Consider the following 20,171-nt stretch of genomic DNA (forward strand, 5'->3'; position numbering starts at 1 on the left):
AAGGGGCCCCTTGCCCCCTATTTTTGGTGTCTGTCCCCCTCCAATCCAGCACACACCAGTATAAATAATCAGCTTTAATTGTCTGTACAAAACTCTCCGACTATGAAAATACCGTTTAAAAAGGGAAAAGGGGAGTGGGGGGAGGCGAGGGGAGGGGGGTCTATGTACAAGAGGGGGTGAAGCAAGGACACAGAGGCACCCACCAGCCCCCCAGGAGCCCCGTGCCACCCTGCCATCCCTTCTCCCAAAGCCTGCCCGTGCTCCGGGGTGGTGGCAGCTCTTAATGGGGGGGATCAGTGCTGGGGACGAGGAGCTAGGGTGGGGGTCCCCTCTTGCCTACCATGGGCACGGCTGGGGAGGGGGCACTTCCCCGCTGCCATGGCTCCAAAAGCGAGCCCCAAACCCAAACCCTGCAGCGGTGGGGCCGGGCAGAGACCCCAGGAGGGGCCCCCGCTGCGGGGTACAGGTGACAGCGGGGGGCTGCAGGTGGCACCGGGGGGGTTCGGGTGGCACCGGGGGTCGCTGCCGCGCCTGCCGGTGCCCTGCAGTACCGCGACGGTGTCACTAGAGGTCCCCACGCCCCGTCCCCCACGCGGGCTGGGGACACGGACACGGTCCCCGGGGGGACGGGGAGCCCACCCGGGGTACCCCACGTGTGACTGCCCCAGGCTGGGACCTCCACCCCACACCCACGCCAGCTACCACCCCACCCTTCCCCACCCACCCCTTCACCTCCAAACCCGCTCCCTAACATCATCCTGTGGGGAAACTGAGGCACGGCTTCCCTCCGCCCCATATTCCGCACCCACGGGGGTGGCCGGGGGCTGGCGGCCCCTTCCCCACCTATCCCGACGTGACGGTGGTGCCGCTGCCCAGCTTGATGATCATCTGCTGGCAGTCGTGCAGCGTCCGGCGGTCGCCCAGCTTGTCCAGCGTGCGGGCAGCCTCGGCCAGCATCCCCACGCGCTGGCCCGGGCCCGCCAGGAAGCTGGGAGGGAGGTAGCAGCAGGCCAGCAGCAGCGCCTCGGCGTGTTCCCGTGGCGTGGGGTGGCTTTCCGGCTCGCCAGCTGCGGGGGACAGAGCCGAGGTCAGCACCGAGGGTGCCCATGGAGGTCGCTGAATAAATCTTGGGGGTTTGGCACGGGGATGGGGTTATTCGCCCACCCTGGAGCTGGTGACACCATCAGTGGAGGAGGTCACGTGTCCCCGCTCTTGGGGTGCTGCAGGTGGGGTGTCCCACCCAATGACCCAGAATCTCTGGTGTCAGGGTGCTGCAGGTGGGAAAGGGGTGTTCCACCCTATGTCTCACCCCATCTCCCACCATCCAAGGTTGGTGGGGTGCTGTGGGTGCAGAATGGGGTTTCCCACTCTGTGTCCCACCACCCAAGCCTTGTGGGAGCTGCTCTAGGTGTGGACCAGGGTGCCCCACCCCATTTCCCATCCTCCAAGGTGGTGACAAAGGTATTCCGCCCCATGTGCCACCACCCAACAGGCTGGGATGCTGCCGGTGCAGAGCGATGTGTCCCACCTCTGTCCCACCACAAATCCAAGGCTGCTGGGGTGCTGCAAGTGAGGACTGAGGTGTCCCACCCCATCTCCCACCCCGTGCCCACCTGTTTTGCTGCCCTGCACCCCTCTCCTCCGCAGGCTGCGGTCCAGCAGCTGGTGGGTGCGCGTGGGGCTGGCCCGGGCCATCAGCCTGGCAGTGGCTTCGTGCAGGAACACCTGGATTGGGGGGAGCGGTGAGCACAGCCAGGTACAGGGCACCAGGGGACCCAGCAGGTGACGGGTCGGGGGCTCACCCGGCGCATGGCGGGGCGCAGGGTCTGTGCCAGGCGCCGCAGGCTGCTGAGGTCCTGCTGGAAGCCGCGGAGCTCCAGGGCGGATGCCTGGTAGAGGCAGCTGCGCTGCTGGCTGGCCCCCATCTGCTGCTGCCACAGGTTGGTGCGGGTGACCAGGAGCAGGTCACAGAGCAGGAGCTGGACCGCCTGTAGGGACAAGGGGATCGGGGTGAGCAGGGGGTCGGACAGACGGACGGGGGTGCCGAGGAGGTCGCTGCGGGCAGGCGCTGCTGCGCGGGACCCCCGCCGGGCTGCATGGCAGGGGCATTGCACTCCCAGTCTGACACATGCAATGCAACTACAATGCACCCCCGCGAGGGTCGGGGGCACCTCCCGCCGGGGCTGGGGGCTCGCGGCCACCTCGTCCCTCCCCAGCCCAGCTCACCTTGTCGACGGTGCCCTTGGAGGGGCTGCCCAGCTCCAGGCTCTCCCGCAGGCAGCTGCTGGCCTTCTCACAGTGGCTCAGGGTGGCCTGGCTCCCATCCTGTTTGCTCAGCAAGGCGCGGACAGCTCGGAAAGAGTGCAGGGCAGCACGGGGAAGGGGTTTCCTGTAAGGTGGAGGGGACAGGGTCACTGCAGACCCCTCGCTGTGCACGGCTGCGCCCTTCCTCAGCACACACCAGGTGCTCCAAGTTCAGAGAGGCCGTGCCAGTGCAAGGGGGAGGGGAGACACGCAGTGAGGTGCCACCCCTGTCCCCGATGTCCCCTGCACTCACTCAGAGCTCTGCAGTGCCCGGGGCATGGTCTCCACCAGCGGGTAGAGGCGCTCAGCCCCCTCCTCATCTCCCTGAAGCCAGTGGATAACGATGCCAATGAAGGATGCCCACCACTTGGACACGGGGTCGGTGCCTGTGGGGTGGGAGGGACACAGGAGCAGGGTGTTTCCACTCCCACGGCCCTCCACATGAAGTGATCCCAATGGGGGACACGCCAGCCTCACCTGTGACAGCCGCCAAGCCAGAGGCGATGGAGGGTGTGGGGCCAGGTGTGCCACTGACATCTGAGCAGCCATTGAGCAGCTGGAGGTACTCGAGGGCATCGGAGAACCGCCTGTGGAAAGGGGCTGTGAGGGGGCTGGCCCCATACCAGGCAGGGGGAGAAGGTGCCCACCCCAATGCTCACCCCTCTCCCTGGGCAGTGGGACGGCCGGGCTCAGGCATGGCCACGCAGCACAGCGCCTTCTCCAGGAGGTGCTCACGGAAGAGCTGGGTCACCTGTGCCAGCGGGTCCACTGGGGCACAGAGATGGGGTCAGCAGGTACACCACGCCCCAAATCGGGGGGTGCAGGGTTTGGGAGCTTGGGGTCACCTGGGTTGCCGGCAGAGCTGTAGATGGTTTCCCTGGGAACACCCTTGACCGCCCAGTCCCCGTCAACGAAGAAGCGGTGGCCCAAGGGGTGGCAGAGCCACTGCATGGCAGGGGGCACGGCCCCGCCGTGGGACAGGGCCACGCGCCGGGCGCTGCAGAGGAAGGGGCGCTGCGGGGAGAGCAGGGGGTCAGGAAGGACCTGAGACCCCAGTCCCAGGGGACACAGGGGACACCCCAGTGCACCACACTCACCGCCAGGAAGTGGAAGCAGCGGTGCAGGCTGGCCTTGATCCGCAGGGCCGCCGCCACGTAGATCTCGGCCAGCGCTGCCACAGAGATGGCGTCACCGGCGCACTCAGCCAGGTTGACAGCGCTCAGTGCCAGGTTGATGGCCAGCAGATGCCCCCCAGCCTGCTTCCCTACAGGAATGGGAACGGGAGGCTCAGGCATGGGGTCAGCTTGTGGGGACATGCAGGGCACGGGGCTCCTTTCCCTCAGCCCCACAGGGCCGTACCGGTGAGGTGGAGCTGGTGCAGGCGGTGATAAGCCATGGCAGCGTCGCGGGCACTCTGGCGGACGTGGGCAGCGGGCGGGGGGTCCGGGCGCAGCCCCCCAGCGCGGGCAGCCAGCCAGCGACCCACCCAGAGGCGCTGGAGCAGGTGGCGCAGCAGTGTCCAGAGCAGGCTGCAGGCCAGGTCCCCGTGGGAGGCCGGCAGCGGCCGCCCCAGCGCCCCAAGCGCTGTGCGCAGGTGCTGGGCCCCCTGCGCGAAATCTCCCTGCGCCCCCAGAGAGAGAGAGGGTCAGTGTGGCCAGGATAAAGGGACAGGGCAGGTGGGGCAGGGGATGGGGGGCACAATGGGACGTACCCGGTCGAGGTCGAGGTCAGCCTGCCTGCGGTGCCGCCAGAAGAGGATGGAGGGCTCGGAGTGGGGGCGAGTGACAGGCTCCCCGCAGACGAAGAGCCGCACCACCGCACCCAGCACCAGCGCCGCGTTCAGCGCCCAGAAAGCCAACGTGGGCCACAGCCACTGCGTCCACCCCCATGGGTCCTCTGTGCAGGGATGGGGTCAGCAACACCCCACCAGTGCTGCCCTGTGCCCACCCCATGGTCTCCATCCAGTGGCCTTCATCCCATGTCCACCAAAGAGCCTCCACCCAATCATGTCCATCCCAACAGATTACACCCCAATGGTCTGTGCCTCACACACACCCCAGGATATCCATTCCACTGGCCTTCACCCTGTGCCCATCCCAGCAGCATCCACCCAATGGCCTCTGCCCCAATCGTCACCCATCGCAGACCTACCCAGAGATCCTGATGGCCTTCACCCCATGTCTACCATGATCACCTCCCCTGCGATGGTCACCACTCTGACATCCCCCATCCCAACAGTCTTCACCTCGCACTGACCCCAACAGCCTCAAGCCAGGTAGCTCTGACCAAACACCCACCCCAACATCCTGCACCTCGATGGTCTTCAACAGCCCATGCCCACCCTGAGAGCCTCCATCCCCCACCCATCCCAACAATCTCCATCCCAATGTCCCCCAATCCACTGCAGAGCTTACCCAAAGTGCCAGACTCAGCCATGATGCTCCTGCCAGGACCAGCAGAGTCCTGGCTCCCCAGGGGGGCTGGGGAGCCAGAACCCTGGAGAAGGGAGGCCAGGGGGTTGAAGGAGAGGCAGAGGAAGACAAAGGTGCAGAGGGCCATGCGGGAGCGGTCCAGCATTCCCTGGCTGCTGGGCGAGGGTGGCGGGCGCTCCTGCTTCACCTGCATGGGGAGAGCTGCTGTGAGCCTGGGACACGGGCATGGACGAGGGGTGGGGGGCACAGGCATGGGATATGGGGCATGGGATATAGGGCACGGCATCCAGAGCATGGGGTACACGGTGTGGAATACAGAGTGTGGTGGTGGGGGGCAGGCATGGGATATAGGGCATGGGGTCCAGGGCACGGTGGTGAGGCACAGGCTGGAATACAGGGGCATGGATTTCAGGCTAGGGGCATGGGGCACAGAGCACATTTTAGGATAGAATAAAACTGCCTCCACACCCAGCCCCAAATCATGTTAGGAGCAGCCTCAGAGAACAAGACTGCTCTCAGTGGGGTGAGCAGGCTCTCAGCTCTTTCCCCATCTGGTACACTTTGCTCTTGGCACCTCCTACATGAAGCAGCAGATCCCCTGCCCCACTCAGGGAAGGGGGATCCCCCCCAGCCCTCCCTCACCTTGCCATGGCCACAGAGGGGGCTGTCAGGCTCTGAGTCGCTGCTGCTGTTGCTGCTGCCGCCGCTGAGCGAGAGTGGGCTGCTGTGGGACGGCGAGCCCACGTCTGAGGGCGGTGGTGTCGGCATCTCCATCACCTCCGCCTTCACCACCTCCATGGGGGCCTCTGCCTTGGCCCCCCGGCTGCAGTGGGTCCCTGGGTCCTTCACAGGCTCTGCAGGAAGCAGAGTGAGCTGACGGCTGCTTGGGCGCACAGAGCTGAGCCCTCCACCCCAAGAGCTGCCCTTCCACTCACGGTTCTTCTGCATGGCCATCTTCAGGGAGAGGTTCTCCTGTTTCAGCTTCTGGTTGCTCTGCTGCAGGAAGCGGATGTACTCGATAGCCTTCCTCAGGATTGCTGACTTGTTGAGCTGCCGGTGGGCAGGGACAGTTCAGCCCAAATTCTGTGCAAAGCCCCCCATTACCCAGGCCTGCCCCACTGCCCCCTGCTCCCACCTTGGCCTCGGTGCCCACCACCAGGTCCTTGAGCTCCACGATCTTGTCGTTGATGGAGGAGCGGTAGCGCTTCTCGATGGCGTTGTGGGCCGTGCGCTTCTCGCCCCGGCTCTGCACGAGCGCCGGTTTCCCGCTGGGCGCCAGCCGGTTGATGGGCAGCTTCTCCGCGTCCACCACCAGCGGCACCGTGGCCAGGATGGTCCCTCCGCTCACCAGCGCCTGCAGGGGTGCAGGGTGGGGTCAGGGATGGTCCTGAAGCATCTCCCCACCTTGCAGCTCCCGGTGCTGGCACCTACCGGCACCTGGAGCGGGGTGGCAGAGCCGCTGGCACTGGTGGCCAGGGAGGCGATGGTGGAAGTCTTGGCGCTGCTGGCGTCTGTCTTGACGGCCGTCAGCAGCAGGGAGTCAGCCTTGATGAAATGGGGCTGCAGGAGAACCTGAGGGGCAGTGGGGGTCAGCGGGGCCGTGGGGGTCAGCGGGACCCCCCACCCCCGGCCCTGGGCTTACCGGCACTGACTGGATCTGTGGTGACACAGACTGGCTGCTGGGGGCGGCGGGGGCCAGGAGCTGCTGGGGTGCCACACTCTGCACGGGGCCGGGCAGTGTCACGGGCTGGCTGGGTTGTGGGGTGGGCAGGGGGCTGGGCAGGGTCTGCCCCGCACTCCCAGGCTGCACAGCTGGGCATGGAGCAGAGAACAGCGTTAAGAGAGCCCCTGGCACCAGCCAACCCCGCACAGCCCCATCCTGCAGGGAAAACATCCCCCCTCCAGCAAGACCTTCAGCCTGGGAGCCCCGATCCACCCCCCTGCACCCCCAAATCCTCACCAGAGAAGCTGTGCTGGTTCTGGTAGCCCACCAAGGGCTGGGGAGTGAACGGGCTGGGGGACGCAGGGACGAAGCTGGGGGCCAGCATGACTCCGGGCTGGGGCTGGGGCTGGCTGCTGGGCACCACCGATGGCTCCTCCTTGACACCCAGGGGTGGCGCCGGCAGGAGCGGGGCCGGGGGCGGCGGGGTGAAGGTGGCCATCCCGGGGGGCCCCGTGTAGGCGCTGCCGGTGGGGGCGGCGGGGGGCGGCTTGCTGGGACCCAGGAAGGTGTTGAGGGTGCCCGGTGTGGAGGGGGGCACGGCGCTGTCCGGGGCACTGAACTGCGAGTCGAACAACCCCGAGAAGTCATTGTCCGGCGTGTTGATGAGCTGCAGCATGTCTGTAAAACACCCCCCGTGCCGTCAGCTGCTGTCCCGCACCTCCCAAGGTGGGCCTGGGCTGGCCCCCTGCTGCCCTCCCCACAGTTTAGCATTTAGGAGACAGATCCCCATAATCCAGAGGCAAAATTCCCCGAGAGCCCAAGAATCTGCTGTGCCTGAATCCTCTCAGCCTTCCACCCATCCTGAAATTGTGGGAACTGAGGCACGGTGCTCAAAACGGGGGTGCCAGGGCTTAGCCAAGAGCAGTCAGCGTTTTTCAGCTGGTCTGGGAGTGGCAGGGCACATCTCAGCGTGTCTCTGATATCGATGGAGGCTTTGCCAGCTCATTCGTTCATTCATTCATTTATTCTGTACTGGGAGCCCCAACAATCCCCAAATCAGCCCCTGTATCGAGGGGAGGGGGTGCTCAGACTGGGACAGGGGGTGGCACCCCCGGGATGTGCCAGACCGCAGTGCCAGGTGTGTTTGACCACAACAGTCCTCAGGAAGGCAGCTGGGCAAGCACAGGGCTAAAACAGCCTGAGCGAGGGTCTGTCCCACTCAACGGGACCTGGGCGCCCTGGGGTGTCCCCACAGACACATCGGGGTCTCTGTGACACCTCCACTGAGGTGTCCTGGGACTCTCCCACCATGCAGAGGTGCTCCCATCCCGGGCACATCCCAGGACCCCACACACTCCGCTGCCCCCAGGCTCACCCCACTGCACGCACAGACCCCGGGATACCCCCCAGGGCACCCCCCGCCCCGCACACACCCCCGGGATGTTCCCACCGAGCCACACGGGCCCCGGACACCGCCCTCCCCACGGGGTGCAGCGCTCCGAGAGGAACCACGACGGTCACCCCGGCAGGCGAGGAGGAGGCGGCTGGCGAGGCGGGGGTACCTTCAAAGGTGCACTCCATGCAGGTGGGAGTGGGCAGGTCCCCAGGAGGAGGCTGCAGCCCCCGCTCAGCCCCGTGCCCGGCAGCGAAGAGGCCCCGGGATATTTTAAAGCCATGTTCTCGCCTCCTCCCCGGCGCCCTCCCCGCGCCAGGGCTGGAGCGCGGCCGGGGATGGGGTGATGCGACTCCGCCAATCGCCGCCTGCGCGCCCGCCGGCCGCCCCCGGCCAGCCCCCGGCGCCCAAGGTGAGCCCGGCACCGGGTTACTCTCGGGCACCCGCCGCAAGCCTCCCGCGGTTACTCGGGGTCACACTCCGCTAACCCCTCTGCCCGCCCCCATCGCCCCCCCAGCCCGCTGTGACCCCCCTCATTCATTGCCCAGGGGTCACCCCGCAACGATCGGGGTCTGCACGCAGCACTGCTACAGCCCAAACAACACCCAGCCCTCGGCATCCTGCCCTGGGCAGGTGGGTGTCCTTCCGGGGGGCTCCCAGCCCCCCCCTTACACTCAAGAGACGCCCCCCGCCCCCCGCCAGGGCTGCTCCGTGGTTCAGAGCAAAGTCCGGGGTGGCAGAGAGGGGGTGCTCACTCCTGTTGCCCAGCCTGGGGGTGGGCACGGCTGTCCCATCCTCCTGGCACCTTCCAGGTGTTTCTATCGTGCGGCACCCGCTGTCACCCACGCCATCAGCAGGACGTGGACACCCACAGTGCCACCTCCTCCCCCGTGGGAACGTGTGGGGCAGACCCACTCATCTGTGGGTCCTGGCAGGTCCCAGCAGGCTCAGGGCACCCACATCCCTGGGCACATGTCCGACATCACCCTAGGGTTGGGACAGGGATGAGGGACAAGCCGTGGCCAGCCAGGGACCGGTGACAAACCCACTTTGGGCAGCTGTGGGGTACGAGGTGGCCCGGCTGGCCGTGATACAAAGGAGCACGGCAAAACCCCACAGCGGGAAAACCTCATCCCATACGGCACCACTCAGCCCTGGCATAGCTCCTGCTTCCCTGCCCACGCCAAAACGTCGCCAAGAAAAGCAGGTGGCACCTGGATCTGCTTTGATCCACCCTGACTGCCACCGGGACGAACCTGCAGACCTGGGATGGCATCTCCACCCCAGATCTTGGAAGGGAGACCACCACGGACCACACAGCGGGGCAGGTCTTGGAAGGTTGAAGTCCCGTGCCCGCCTTGCCGTGTGTTCCACCGGCTGTGCGGGATGGCGTGGATCGACAGAGCTGGTGGAGCACGTGGCAAGGGGGGCGCGGGGCTTGCCGAGAGCTGGGACCCCCAATTTTTTGAGATCCCAGATTTTTGGGATCCCCAGTATTGTGCTAAAGCCTTGGAAACACTGAAGTCGGCACACGTGGTGCTCTATGGTGGTGGGAAGCGGGTCCCCTTGAGGAATGTGTCCCACTGGGAAGTGGGTTTCCTCCGGGAATGGGTGCCCTTGGAGCATCCCCATCTCACGGAGCCCAGAGTGGCGGGGAGGGGAGTGGTGCCAGCCCCGGGGCTGGAGCAGAACCTCCCCATCTCACCACATCCCGCTTGGATGGGCTGGGAGAACCCGGGCGGCCTGGAGGGAACGACCGAGAGTAACCCCGCCGGTGACGTCACCGAGGGGCGGGGCTACCGGCGACACGATGCTGTGACCGGGAACGGGGGGGGATCGTCGGGGCTGTCCCGGTAGCGGCACCTCCAGCCCGGGGGTGCCGGTGTCCTGTGCTCCCCCACCCCGAGCCCCCCGCTATGGACCGGCCCCGGTAACGGAGCCAGCGCGGTTCTGCACCGACTCCGCGCTCCAGCAGCTCGGTGTCCCCCCTCCCCACGCCGGGCCCGCCACCGAGCCCGGTCCGCCGGCCGTGCACCGAGTCCTGGCTGTGCACCGATCTCGCTGCCCCGGCCAAATGCCGGTACCAAGTTCCCTGACCGTGCACCGAGCCTGGAACCCCCGGCCACGGCCACGCACCGAGCGCGCCCGACCATTCACAGAGCCCCGGTTATACCCCCAGCCCGGTACCGGCCGCGCACCGAGACCCGGTTATGCCTCCAACCCGGTCCCGGCCTTGCACCGAGCCTGGTTACACGCCAGCCCGGTCCCGGTTGTGCTCCAAGCCCCGGTACCCCCAGCCATGTCCGGACCATGCTCCGAGAGCCGGGAGCGCACCGTGCCCAGCCCCCGGCCGTGCACCGAGCCTGCTTTTCCCCCAGCCCGGTCCCGGCCGTGCCACAGCCCGGTCCCGGTCATGTACCGATCCCCAGGACTGCACCGAGCCCAGAGCCCCGCCGTGCACCGAGCCCCGGTTACACCCCCAGCCCGGTCCCGCTCATGCCGCAAGCCCCGGCCGTGCCCCGTCCCGTCCCCGCCGGGACGCACCGTCGATGTCGCTGAGCAGGGCCGTGTCGATGTCGCTGGCCCCGGAGAGGCCGAGGGAAGGTGCCAGCCCCTCCAGGGCCGCGTCGTCGAAGGCGAGAGCGCTCATCCCGGCGGCTCCGGTGGCTCCCGTGGCTCTCGGCGGCTCCGGTGGCTCCGGTAGCTCGAGCGGCTCTAGGGGTGGCGGGGCCGGCCGCCCGCCATGGCCGCGCTGGCCCGGGCACAGGCACCACGGGGACGAGCCGCCAAGTTGCTCCCGCGAACCGTGCCCGGAGCTGCCACCGGGAGGGGGGGATGGACGGAGGCGGGTCCGCCGCCGCGTCCCGCCCCGCGCCGCCTCCCCGCACCGCCCCGCCGCACCGGGACTGCCGGAGACACCGAGCGGAGACCCCCGGCTGCACCGAGCGGGGACCCTCGGGGTCACCGGGCAGGGACCCCGCGGCACCGGGCAGGGACACCGCGGCACCGGGAAGGGAGCTGGTGCAGCAGGAGCTGGGCAGGGAGAAGCGCAGGCTGCAATCCCTGAGCAGGACCACGGTCCTGTGGGGATGTCACCGACCCCTGGGGACGTCACCAACCCCTGGGGATGTCACTGACCCCAGGGGATGGGCACCAAGCCCTGCGAACAGACACTGAGCCCAGGAAAATGTCATCGATCCCTGGGGTTGTCACTGAGCCCCTGGGGACGTTTTTCACCCCTGGGGACAGGCACCAAACCCTAAGGACAGGCACCAAAGCCCTGGGCTGGGCTCTCAACACCTGGGCTGGGCACTGAGCCCCCTGAGTCCCAGACGGGGCATGCAGGGAGCAGGTGGCAGGGCCGGTGTGGGCAGGTGGTGGCCGTGGCTGCACAAACCTCTGCACCTCATGGAAGCCACGTGCCAGGGCGAGGTTGGGCCACTGAACCAGCCCTCTCAAGGGCCCCGGGCCTTCCCTGTCCCAGTTCCAGCGCTCAGAGCACGTCCCACCTGTGCTGCCCGCCCACGGCATGGCCTGGCATGGGAGAAGCTTTCACTCCCCTGCTTAGGGACACACCAACGCTGCCCTGGGAGCCTCAGCTGAGCCCATGCACCCTCCTGGGGGACATCAGCTGTGGGATCCAGGAAAAATGCTGGTGCCATTGGGATCAGTGCTGTGGCTGCTGCCCAAGCGTGGCAGGTCTCAGTGTGGGAGTTTTGTGCCAGGAAAATGCTGTGCCCTGTGCACTGCAGAGCTCCATGGTCTGTCCTGCTGCTGGGATTCATTTAGGACAAGAAAATGTGCTGCAACATCAGCTCTCTGGAAGTTTGCCCTCTCCTCTTCTGTGCCACCAAGCACAATCTGAGGCTGCCTGGGAATTCATTAAACCTGACTGCACCTTAGAAACTTCTCTTTGGCCTCACTGGCTCCCACACGGAGGCACAGCGGGCACCCCTGTGTGATACAAGATCCCCTGTGTGGCACGGAGCACCCCAGGGCTCACTGGGGACCACACAGAGCTGAGCAGCAGAGCTGGGGGTGCACAGCCCTGCTTGTCCCCTTTGCACCCTCACCCCACTCCAGCCTTCTCAATCTGGGGACATTGACCTGTGTCCGAGCTGGGGACGAGCCCAGGGAATCCTGGCTCAGCTCTGTGCCAGCAGCTGGGGCAGCGTCACCCGCACATGGGGCACCATCAGCAGCTCAGACATCCCTCACCCTCAGCAAACATCACTGAGGGAGCAGTGATCACACGCTCGGGAGTTCCATGACCTGCCATGGGACGTGCAGGGGACTGTGTGCTTCCCCCCGTTTTTATTGGGGTCACTGGGGAGAAGCCAGGCTCCGTGCTGGTGGTGTTTCCCTTTCCTTGGTGCAGTCCATGTGCTGTGGGAGGAGAGGGCAGGTTTCCAGCGCTGGGGAGATGGATGTGCCGTGGCCCCCCATGGATTTAGAGCAGCCTTGTGCAAGCACAGGGGTCACAGACCTTTAATAACCCATGCAAGATCCGGGGCACAGCCTTCCCTGAGGGATTTAGACAGGCAAAACCACACAAACACAGAAGGAGGAAAAATCACACATAAACGTGGAAGGGAGAAATAACACACGCCAACACAGCTTAATTTTTGCACAAACTGAGTGCAAAGCTATATTTTTTCAAGCCCCTTCCCCGATCCCGATCCAGAGGCTCCGAGGACGCCGGGAGCCCACCCGTGCTGCTGCTCCGGGGTCGGGAGGACACAGCAGCATCTTCTCCGCACTGGGGAAGGCCGAAGCTGTTGCGGACGATGGATTCCACGCGGGGTGGGGCTCCCGGGGGTGCGCTGGGTTGCGGAGCAGGGAAAACCCCGCCCGTAGGACCAGGGCCACGCAGCCAATAAGCGCGGCGGCCCTGAGTGGAGTGATTCTACATCACGGCTCGGGGCCCGCGATTACATCATGTCAGTCCTGCGGGGATGGAGGACGGGCCACGTGGTCGCTCCGGAGTCGCGGAGACGTTTTCCTGAGAGCAGGCTGGGAGGAAACCGCAGGATGAGACAGAAAACAAACCGGCCCCGGGATGGTTGGGCTCTGGCCACCGAGCCGGCCGGGCAGGCTGGTGCGGCTCCGCGGGGCTCAGGCTGCGGAGCATCTCCCCGGCGGCTCCGGGCCGTGCCTGAACGCGGCAGCCCCAGAACGGAGCATCCCCCGTCCTGCTGGCCCCTCGTTCAGCCAGCTGGGCTCTCCCAGAGCGAGCCCCCGGCTGTTTTCCACTTGCCAGCACACCTCAGCCCTGCGCTGGAAGCAGCGTGTCGTGCTCCGTGCCCAGCCTCTGGCATCCTGCCTGCCCCGGGGGTTGTTTTGCTCTGGCAGAGCGCGGCGTTAATCATTAATTTCTGTCGCAAACACATTTAAAAGCCTCTTCTCTCCTTCACTGCCTGTAACTCGGCTGCCAAATGTCCCTTCCTGAGCCACAGCTTGGGGAGGCGCAGCCAAGTTTGGTGGCACTCCAGTGCAGCCCCCGCTGCGGGTTTATTTACCCTCGGGTGAAATGGTGAAAGGTAAACGCACCTGTGGTCATTTCCCATTTGCACTGGCATCCAAAGCTGCTGCCCAGTGCCAGAAAGCAGCGACACTCAGCTTGCCCGAGGCTGTGCCCACATGGGGCTCCTGCCGTGCTGTGTGCCCGGGCTTGGCAGCCCACGGAGGAGGGCAGAGATGTGTGGAAGCCCCCAGGCCACGCTGGGAGTTTGCACGGTCGCTGTGGGAGCAGGTTGGAGGAAGAGAATCCCATCAGGGTTCACAAACCTGGGGAAGCCGTGCTCAGTCTGGGGAGTTGGGTCACCAGCGGCTGGAGGGGCACACGTGGGAAAAGCAAGAGAAAAGCCAAGTCCCCATGTGTTTGTCTTGCTCTTACACTCCTCCCTTTGCACCCACTCTGGCCCTTGATGGAGGCACAATTTGGGGTTAGAGGGATCTTTCCCTCATGAGTGTAACCGTGGGGCTGCAGAGAACAGTGTGGTGAAGCCCCTGGAAGGAGCAGCCCCTTGTTCCCACATCCCCCATTCCCACATCCCCTTCTCCCACAGCCCCCATTCCCACATCCCCCACATCCCCTGCTCCCACAGCCCCTCCTGCACAGCGCTGGACATTTCTGATCTGGTGCTTTTTGTGTGATTCTGCCCTGTCAGGGCAGTAGCAGCTCCACACCTTTCCCAACAGATCCAGGCCAGGATCCTCCCTGAATGTATCCGACATTGAGCCAGGCACATGATCCGTGTGAGGTAAACAAGCTGGGGCAGAGCTGTTTAATGCCAATATGTGACTACAGGGAGGGGAAACCCATCTTCCCAGCTATTTCACACCCCCCTTCCCCAGATTTAAACAACCAGGGTGGATCTCCACGTGCAGAACAGAGGGCACCATTCTGCCAGACTGGTTCAGTTTTGGCCAGTGCCACTTCTCTGGGGCTCTTAAGCTGGTGGTCTTCCTTCTCTGCCCATCAAACCCACCATCATAATGGGGATGTCAAAACAAATTCCTGGCTGATGAGTCAGGAAAGTGGCCCTTGGATGGGCTGGGAACATCACACATCACTTTCTAGGTCACCAGGGTGGTGATCCACAGTGTCCCACCGAGCACCCAGGTTGTCACCACCGTGTCTGCCTGATGCCACCCTCAAAAGATGTGCCAGAATTTGGTGGGACACGAATTTAGCAGCACTGGCAACACAGCACAGAGGACAGCACGAGCCATGCAAAGACACAAAGAGCAACTGCTGGGGACAAGCCTTCTCCCAGTGGGAATAGCCAGGTTCTGTCTCCTGGAGGAGACCAGCTTTGACATCTGGTGGGTACCCAAGGGCTGCACATGTCGCCTGTGCTCACTCATTCCCTGTGCTCAGGCCAGGCAGTGGAGCCAAGCGAGTCCCCAGCTGAGAGACAGATGATAGCACCCCCAGCTCACACTGATAGTGAATTTATTGGAATATCTCACATGCAGGAACCAAGGAGATGATTTCTGGAGCAAGTTAAACAATGGCAGATTAATACAGTTGTCTCATCCTTAATGGAAACACTCTACTTGAATACAGTGATGTTTTAGTGTTGGGTTTCTCTGCTTTTTGTGTATTTTGTTTCTCTTTACATAGTCGATCTCTTTAAACAGTTATGTCCCTTTTCTCCCCCTACCCCATTCCCAAACAAAAAAATATCCAGTATCTTCAGTAAATAAATATTATCCACTTTTATCTGGAAAGCCTACAGCTGTAATATACAGAGAAGCTATTACACAGGTTACATTTGTAGGGTTAACAACAGCTCATAGGAACATGTAGGGAATGAGGAGCTCATACTCATAAAAACACGGAGCAGGGTGGGAATTTTGGAGTAGTGGATTTGCCATGGGCTAAAGAGAACCAGCAGCAGAGCTCAGTGCTGCTCAGTGCCAGCTGGCTTTTGGTGACACACAGCCTCACCTCTCTCCAGGTGAGGAGGAGGTGTGCAGAACCTGGGCTGGGAGCAGGCAGGCACAGCCTGCTCCGGAGGCTGCGGTTTGGGATGGGCGGGTGGAAGGTGCTGTGTGGGCACCTCGCCTCCTTGGCTGGTGGGAGCCCACAGCAGCGGAAGGGTTACCTCCAACACAGCTCTAAATCCACTCACTGCTTCACTAATTCCATAAAAATAACTGTTCTGAGCTGGTTTTTTCCAGGGGAGGCTCCGCAAGGCTTGTGGTCAGCCCTGAGGAGGTAAACAATGACGGAGCTGGATGGGATGGACAGGGATGGAGATAGCACAAACAGTTCCCACTCCAGGGCTCCCAGCACCCACAGGAGACTCAACAACTCACCAGATGAAACAGAGTGCTGGAAATCCATCTTGTTTGCTCTCCTGGGCTGCACATCCTGTCCCTGTAGGGGATATCAGGAGAGCAGGGAACAGAGGAGCAGGGTCAGGCTGTGCTGGCTGGGAGCTCCTGCATGGAGGGACCATCACCCCTGCCCTGGGCCTGAAACCACGGCCTGGATCTGTTCTTCCACCACTGGAGGGAAACATCTCGCCACCACAGCCAGCTCCCAGCCCTCCATGTCAAAGTGGAAACAGCCAGTGTATCCCATCAAAAAATGCTGGATGAAGTCAAACAAACAAATAAAAAAATCCTTCAGCTTGGAGGTGAAAGACCAGCCCTGGGGATGACAGGGCTGGTTTGATCAGCACATCCCAGAGATGGAGGCTGTGATAATCAGAAGGGAAAAGGTATGTTGGAGGCTACGTGAGGGTCCCAGTATGGACCAGTTTCAGCGTTTACACTGTTCCCTTTAAGAGACACCGTGCTACGTTTTTATGAGCAGTTCTCCTATGAGCCTTACCTACACCCTAAACACCCTAAATGTTTGTACAGCACATTGTTATCTATTACACCTGTCAAAGATGCAGCTGAAATCTACACAGAACAATTAAAAAAAACAAAACAAAACCCAAAGGATATATTTAAATAGAAACCATTGATTCCTTACATCTCAGCACATGAAGAGTTAACATAAGAGGTTAAAAAACACACTGGAAAGAAAATATATAGACAAAATAAATATTTTAACCTAGAATAGGGCACGATTAGAACTTACAAAGGACCCCGAGAATAATTTAGTGTCGTTGAGTGTCAAGCTGTGATTCCTAAGATGCCTAGAAAGCGCTGGGATGTTATTTCTTATGGAAAGTGGATCAGGCTGCAGCTCCATCCCTGTTCTCGCAGGAGCCACGCGAGTCCTCTGCCCACTTGCACAGAGGAAGCACTTAAGAGTGAAAGCGAGGAAGGATAAATTGAGAAGTTGGTCTCCTGAAGTGGAAAGCCCCTTCCCTTTCCCTCAAACAGTTCCCACTGCTCTGGTTTTCAGCAGACCACAAGAGGACAGGGAAGATGAGAGATCCTGATACAGGACATTTGGGAAGCTCTAGCGTAGCTCTTGTATTTGTTAAAGAAGGTTTGGGCTAAACCACCTGTTCTGCCACACGCTGTTCCCTTTGGTGCTTCCAGCCCTGAGAGACACAAGTGTGGTGGATCTGGGCTCCAAATCCATCCCAGGTCTTTCCAAAAGTACGTTTCCTCCCAAGGAAGGCATCTCCTGGGAGCTGCCCTACTTCCAGCAAAGCCACCACTTGTGCTGGTGGCACCTGCCACTCCCTGCAAGCAGTGCCACGGCTTTCCAGAGGATAATGCACAGTGTCAGCAGGGACCACGGGTTGCCTGGGGCTGCACACACCCAAAGAGCCCCCTGAGCTCTGCCAACACACACTCTGTATTTTCCCCCCAGCCCCAGCCTTCTCACTCCACCTCTTTTCCTCCCAGCTGGAGAGAGCAACCACCGACAGCTCTGCAGAATCTTCCAGATAGGGACCAGATTCTCCCTAAAGCAACACCTTGGAGGTTTCAGGACAAGTTTAACGTGACAGAAAAAAGCCTTAAAAAGCACACTCCCCCAGCACCTTTTGGCTGAGGGGTGGGGGATGAAGGGCCAGCACAGCTGCAGCAGTGGGACACTGCAGGGGCTCGGTGACGGTGACATCCGTGCCACTCTGCACCATCTGACAGTGTCCCCATGCCTGAGCAATGCGATTATCTCCTCTGGCTTGGCAGGGAAGCTGGATTAACATGCTTAGAATCACCTGATGTGGCCATTTATAGGGTCAATGTGTTTCAAGGATTTAGAAGAGAAAATTCACACTTATAACACCCACAGAGCTTTCTGCACTGACAGGAATACCAGCAATTCATTCTGTGCTGGCAAAACTGCTCAGGCGATCACCGGACACCGTCTGAAATCAAATCAGCGTTGCCACAGAAGTTTCCTCAGGTTTCTGGGAACTGGTGGCCACATCTGACGTGTTGCAGCAAGCTGGCAGTGCCAATCCCTGAGCATTAGGCTCACCTTGTGTTGAGCAGTGGGGGCAGTGGGTGAGAGCAGGAGGGTGCAATGCAGCTGAGGCAGGCTGGTCCATTAGCCATGGAGAAGATGGAATTGGAGAAAGCCTCTGCAGACCCACACAGAAGGGCTTCAACTGGAGAGAGGGCCAGCAAGTGGGGAGAAAAGCTTGATTCTCAAGTTATCTCCATTTTTAAACTGGTTTCCCCTGTCCATCTGTAAGCTGTGCTACACAGAGCAGTGACGAGGTGTCACATCAGCACAGAGGGGTGGCAGGACAGCCTTGCCTGGGCCCAGCTACATATGGAGGGATCCTGGAAGAGGCTACAGGCAGGGCAGGACAGATGAGACGATGAGCAGGGAGAACACAGAGTGAAACCTGACCTGGGACGGCCTGGAAATCCTGCACCAAACAATGTTTCCCTTCAAAGATTAATGTGTCCGCTGTCAAAGTCCATCAGCGCTGCAATCAGGCATTTGGTAACAGGCTTTGTGTGTCACAACGTCCCAAAGGGGGTGGTCCTCAGAGAGAATGGTATGGGCTGATAAAATGCTATGCTCAGATAAAAGCTTCTATCACTTGGCCTAGAACAACTTTCAAGAGAGCTTGACACACATCAGCATCCTGGGAAGCTCAGACATGTCAGGTCAGAAGGAGGTTGCCTAAGCCAAGGAACACCCTGAGGAAGAGGGGCCGGAGCCTGCTGCCTGCACGGGTGTTTAGCTGATAAAGTGCCTCTCTGTCAGGATGGGAGATTCTCCTGCCATGCACTGCTCAGCTCTCTCTTTGATCCTGCCATCCTGCGCCACTGGCTTCCTCCCAAGGAACACGCTGGGGGATGCGGTGATGGCTGGAGCTGCCTGCTCCAGCTCTGCCTGTCAGCTCAGCAAGGCAGGCACACATGCTGGAATCCCTTCTGGCAGCCCCAGAGGAGCAGGAATCCTGGCCATGCCTCTGGCAAGCAAGGGAATATGCTTGTTTGCACAGAGACTGCAGCCCCGTAGGAGCCGGGAGCTAATGAAGGGCAGAGGGATCAAAGGACATTCCAGAAATTACAAATAGCACGGGTCACAATCATTTCAACACTTTCTCAGGCCTAAAACTGAAAGGAAATGAGGAGTTTCACCTCCAGCACTGGCTGGCAGGGCTAATCCCTCCACGGTAACCATCTCCCTCAGCATTCCATACAAACCTCTGAGGTTTGCCTCTTTTCCTCGTCCCTACCCCCAAGAACCAGCGTGTCTATCCTACCAGGCATGGCAGGGAATCCAGGAAGCTCAGTTCACACCCAATCCATGAGCAAGTCCCATCCATCTGCATGGGTGTTTACACCAAATGCACAGCTCTACAGTCACCAAAGAAGGAATCTAAGGTAAGGAGAAAATAACTGAGCTATTTTAAAAGGCAAACACACCAGGAAAATTCCTGTGTGAGAATGATCTCCCAAGGAGCAAGGTGCTTCCTGTGCCATTGTTACAGCAGCCATTTAGCCCAGCATTTTCCATCCTTATCAACTGCCAGAGCTACTGGACATGGCCAACAGACTGCTTCAAATTAGAGCAAGCCCAGATAAAACACAAGGCAAAAAATACCCTGTGAGATTTAGAAATGAAACGCCACAGAAAGTGGGGAAAAGCGACCACCATATGGTACCAGGAGATGTGTGAGTGGGAGAGTAAAGGATTTTAACTTGTGAAGCACATGTTGAAAGGGGAACAGTTGTTCCTTGCTGTCGAATCCAACACGAAAGCCAATACATTAACATTTTATCTAAAAATAAAGACACACTCCTCCTGAACATTCCAGCTCAGTCAATTACATGCTGATTGACAGAGCCGTCTACTTGGCAGGACCTGCCTACAGAAGAGGATGATCCCTACATAAATTGAAGGGCAAGGCTGCTCTCTTCCCCCTGGGCTTTTGTTTCAGCCCAGTGTGACGTACTCGTGCATTCTGAAGGGGTTTTCAGCATCAAGAGCTGGTTTTGTGCAGCTGGGACAGGAAGGAGGGGATTAAGCGAGTGCTGGAGAATCGTGGTCTGGCAGGAATAGTGTTGGATTTAAATAGAAAGAGTCAGCTTGTGGGGGTGGATCACTTGGGGAGGGAGGGAAGGAGAAGCAAACTATGGAATGGGGGGGACGGGAGTCGTCGTTAGCCAAGGACTGTGGGAGGACAGAGTGGCCGTGCGGCGACATTCGCCGGCGGAGCACAGGGGCGGGAGAGCGGCTCCGCGCCGCCTTCACAGTGCAAACAGGGCGTCCTCCGAGCGCTCCTGCTTTTTCCTGCTGGAAGGATTTGTCGGAGGAGTGGGGGCTTCCAGGGGAGGGGATGGCAGATTGGGAACCATCTCCGCCGCTTTGGCTCGCTCTTCTAAAAATTTGTCAAACTCTGCAATGCAAAAACAGAAGGAAGACAGGTAAGAACGGGGGCCGTGGGTTTGGCCCCAGGGACAGAGGTTGGCAGGGGCTGAAATCCCAGGG

General features: G+C 61.3%; 2 protein-coding genes across 5 annotated transcripts in view; both read right to left on the reverse strand.

Moving 5' to 3' along the window:
* Nucleotides 1-59: 59 nt before the first annotated feature.
* Nucleotides 60-10,630, reverse strand: SREBF1 (sterol regulatory element binding transcription factor 1). Of its 2 annotated transcripts, none has more exons than XM_015642926.3 (19): nt 10,337-10,630; nt 6,697-7,077; nt 6,379-6,548; nt 6,168-6,308; nt 5,872-6,090; nt 5,672-5,786; nt 5,379-5,590; nt 4,719-4,923; nt 4,016-4,200; nt 3,664-3,925; nt 3,402-3,568; nt 3,150-3,318; nt 2,964-3,072; nt 2,782-2,891; nt 2,558-2,690; nt 2,227-2,389; nt 1,803-1,988; nt 1,614-1,725; nt 60-1,067 (listed from the first exon to the last, which is right to left on the reverse strand). In XM_015642926.3, the coding sequence occupies exons 1-19, from the start codon at nt 10,440-10,442 to the stop codon at nt 844-846; spliced, it is 3,369 nt and encodes a 1,122-aa protein (XP_015498412.1). In that variant the 5' UTR covers nt 10,443-10,630; the 3' UTR covers nt 60-843. The 2 variants fall into 2 exon arrangements, with proteins under 2 accessions (XP_015498412.1, XP_015498413.1); XM_015642927.3 differs by lacking the exon at nt 10,337-10,630 and adding an exon at nt 7,962-8,071.
* A 4,103-nt stretch (nt 10,631-14,733) lies between these two features.
* TOM1L2 (target of myb1 like 2 membrane trafficking protein) overlaps nt 14,734-20,171 on the reverse strand; it is a 56,447-nt gene continuing 51,009 nt past the window's right edge. For 2 of the 3 annotated variants that reach the window (XM_015643074.2, XM_015643073.2), the window contains one exon: nt 14,734-20,079. In XM_015643074.2, coding sequence (XP_015498560.1) covers nt 19,931-20,079 — 149 coding nt within the window. In that variant the 3' untranslated portion in view covers nt 14,734-19,930. The remainder of the gene's footprint in view (nt 20,080-20,171) is intronic. The other variant, XM_015643075.1, reaches the window with a different exon arrangement.

This window comes from Parus major, chromosome 14, assembly GCF_001522545.3.
Source record: "Parus major isolate Abel chromosome 14, Parus_major1.1, whole genome shotgun sequence".
In the NCBI taxonomy this organism is placed as follows: Eukaryota; Metazoa; Chordata; class Aves; order Passeriformes; family Paridae; genus Parus; species Parus major.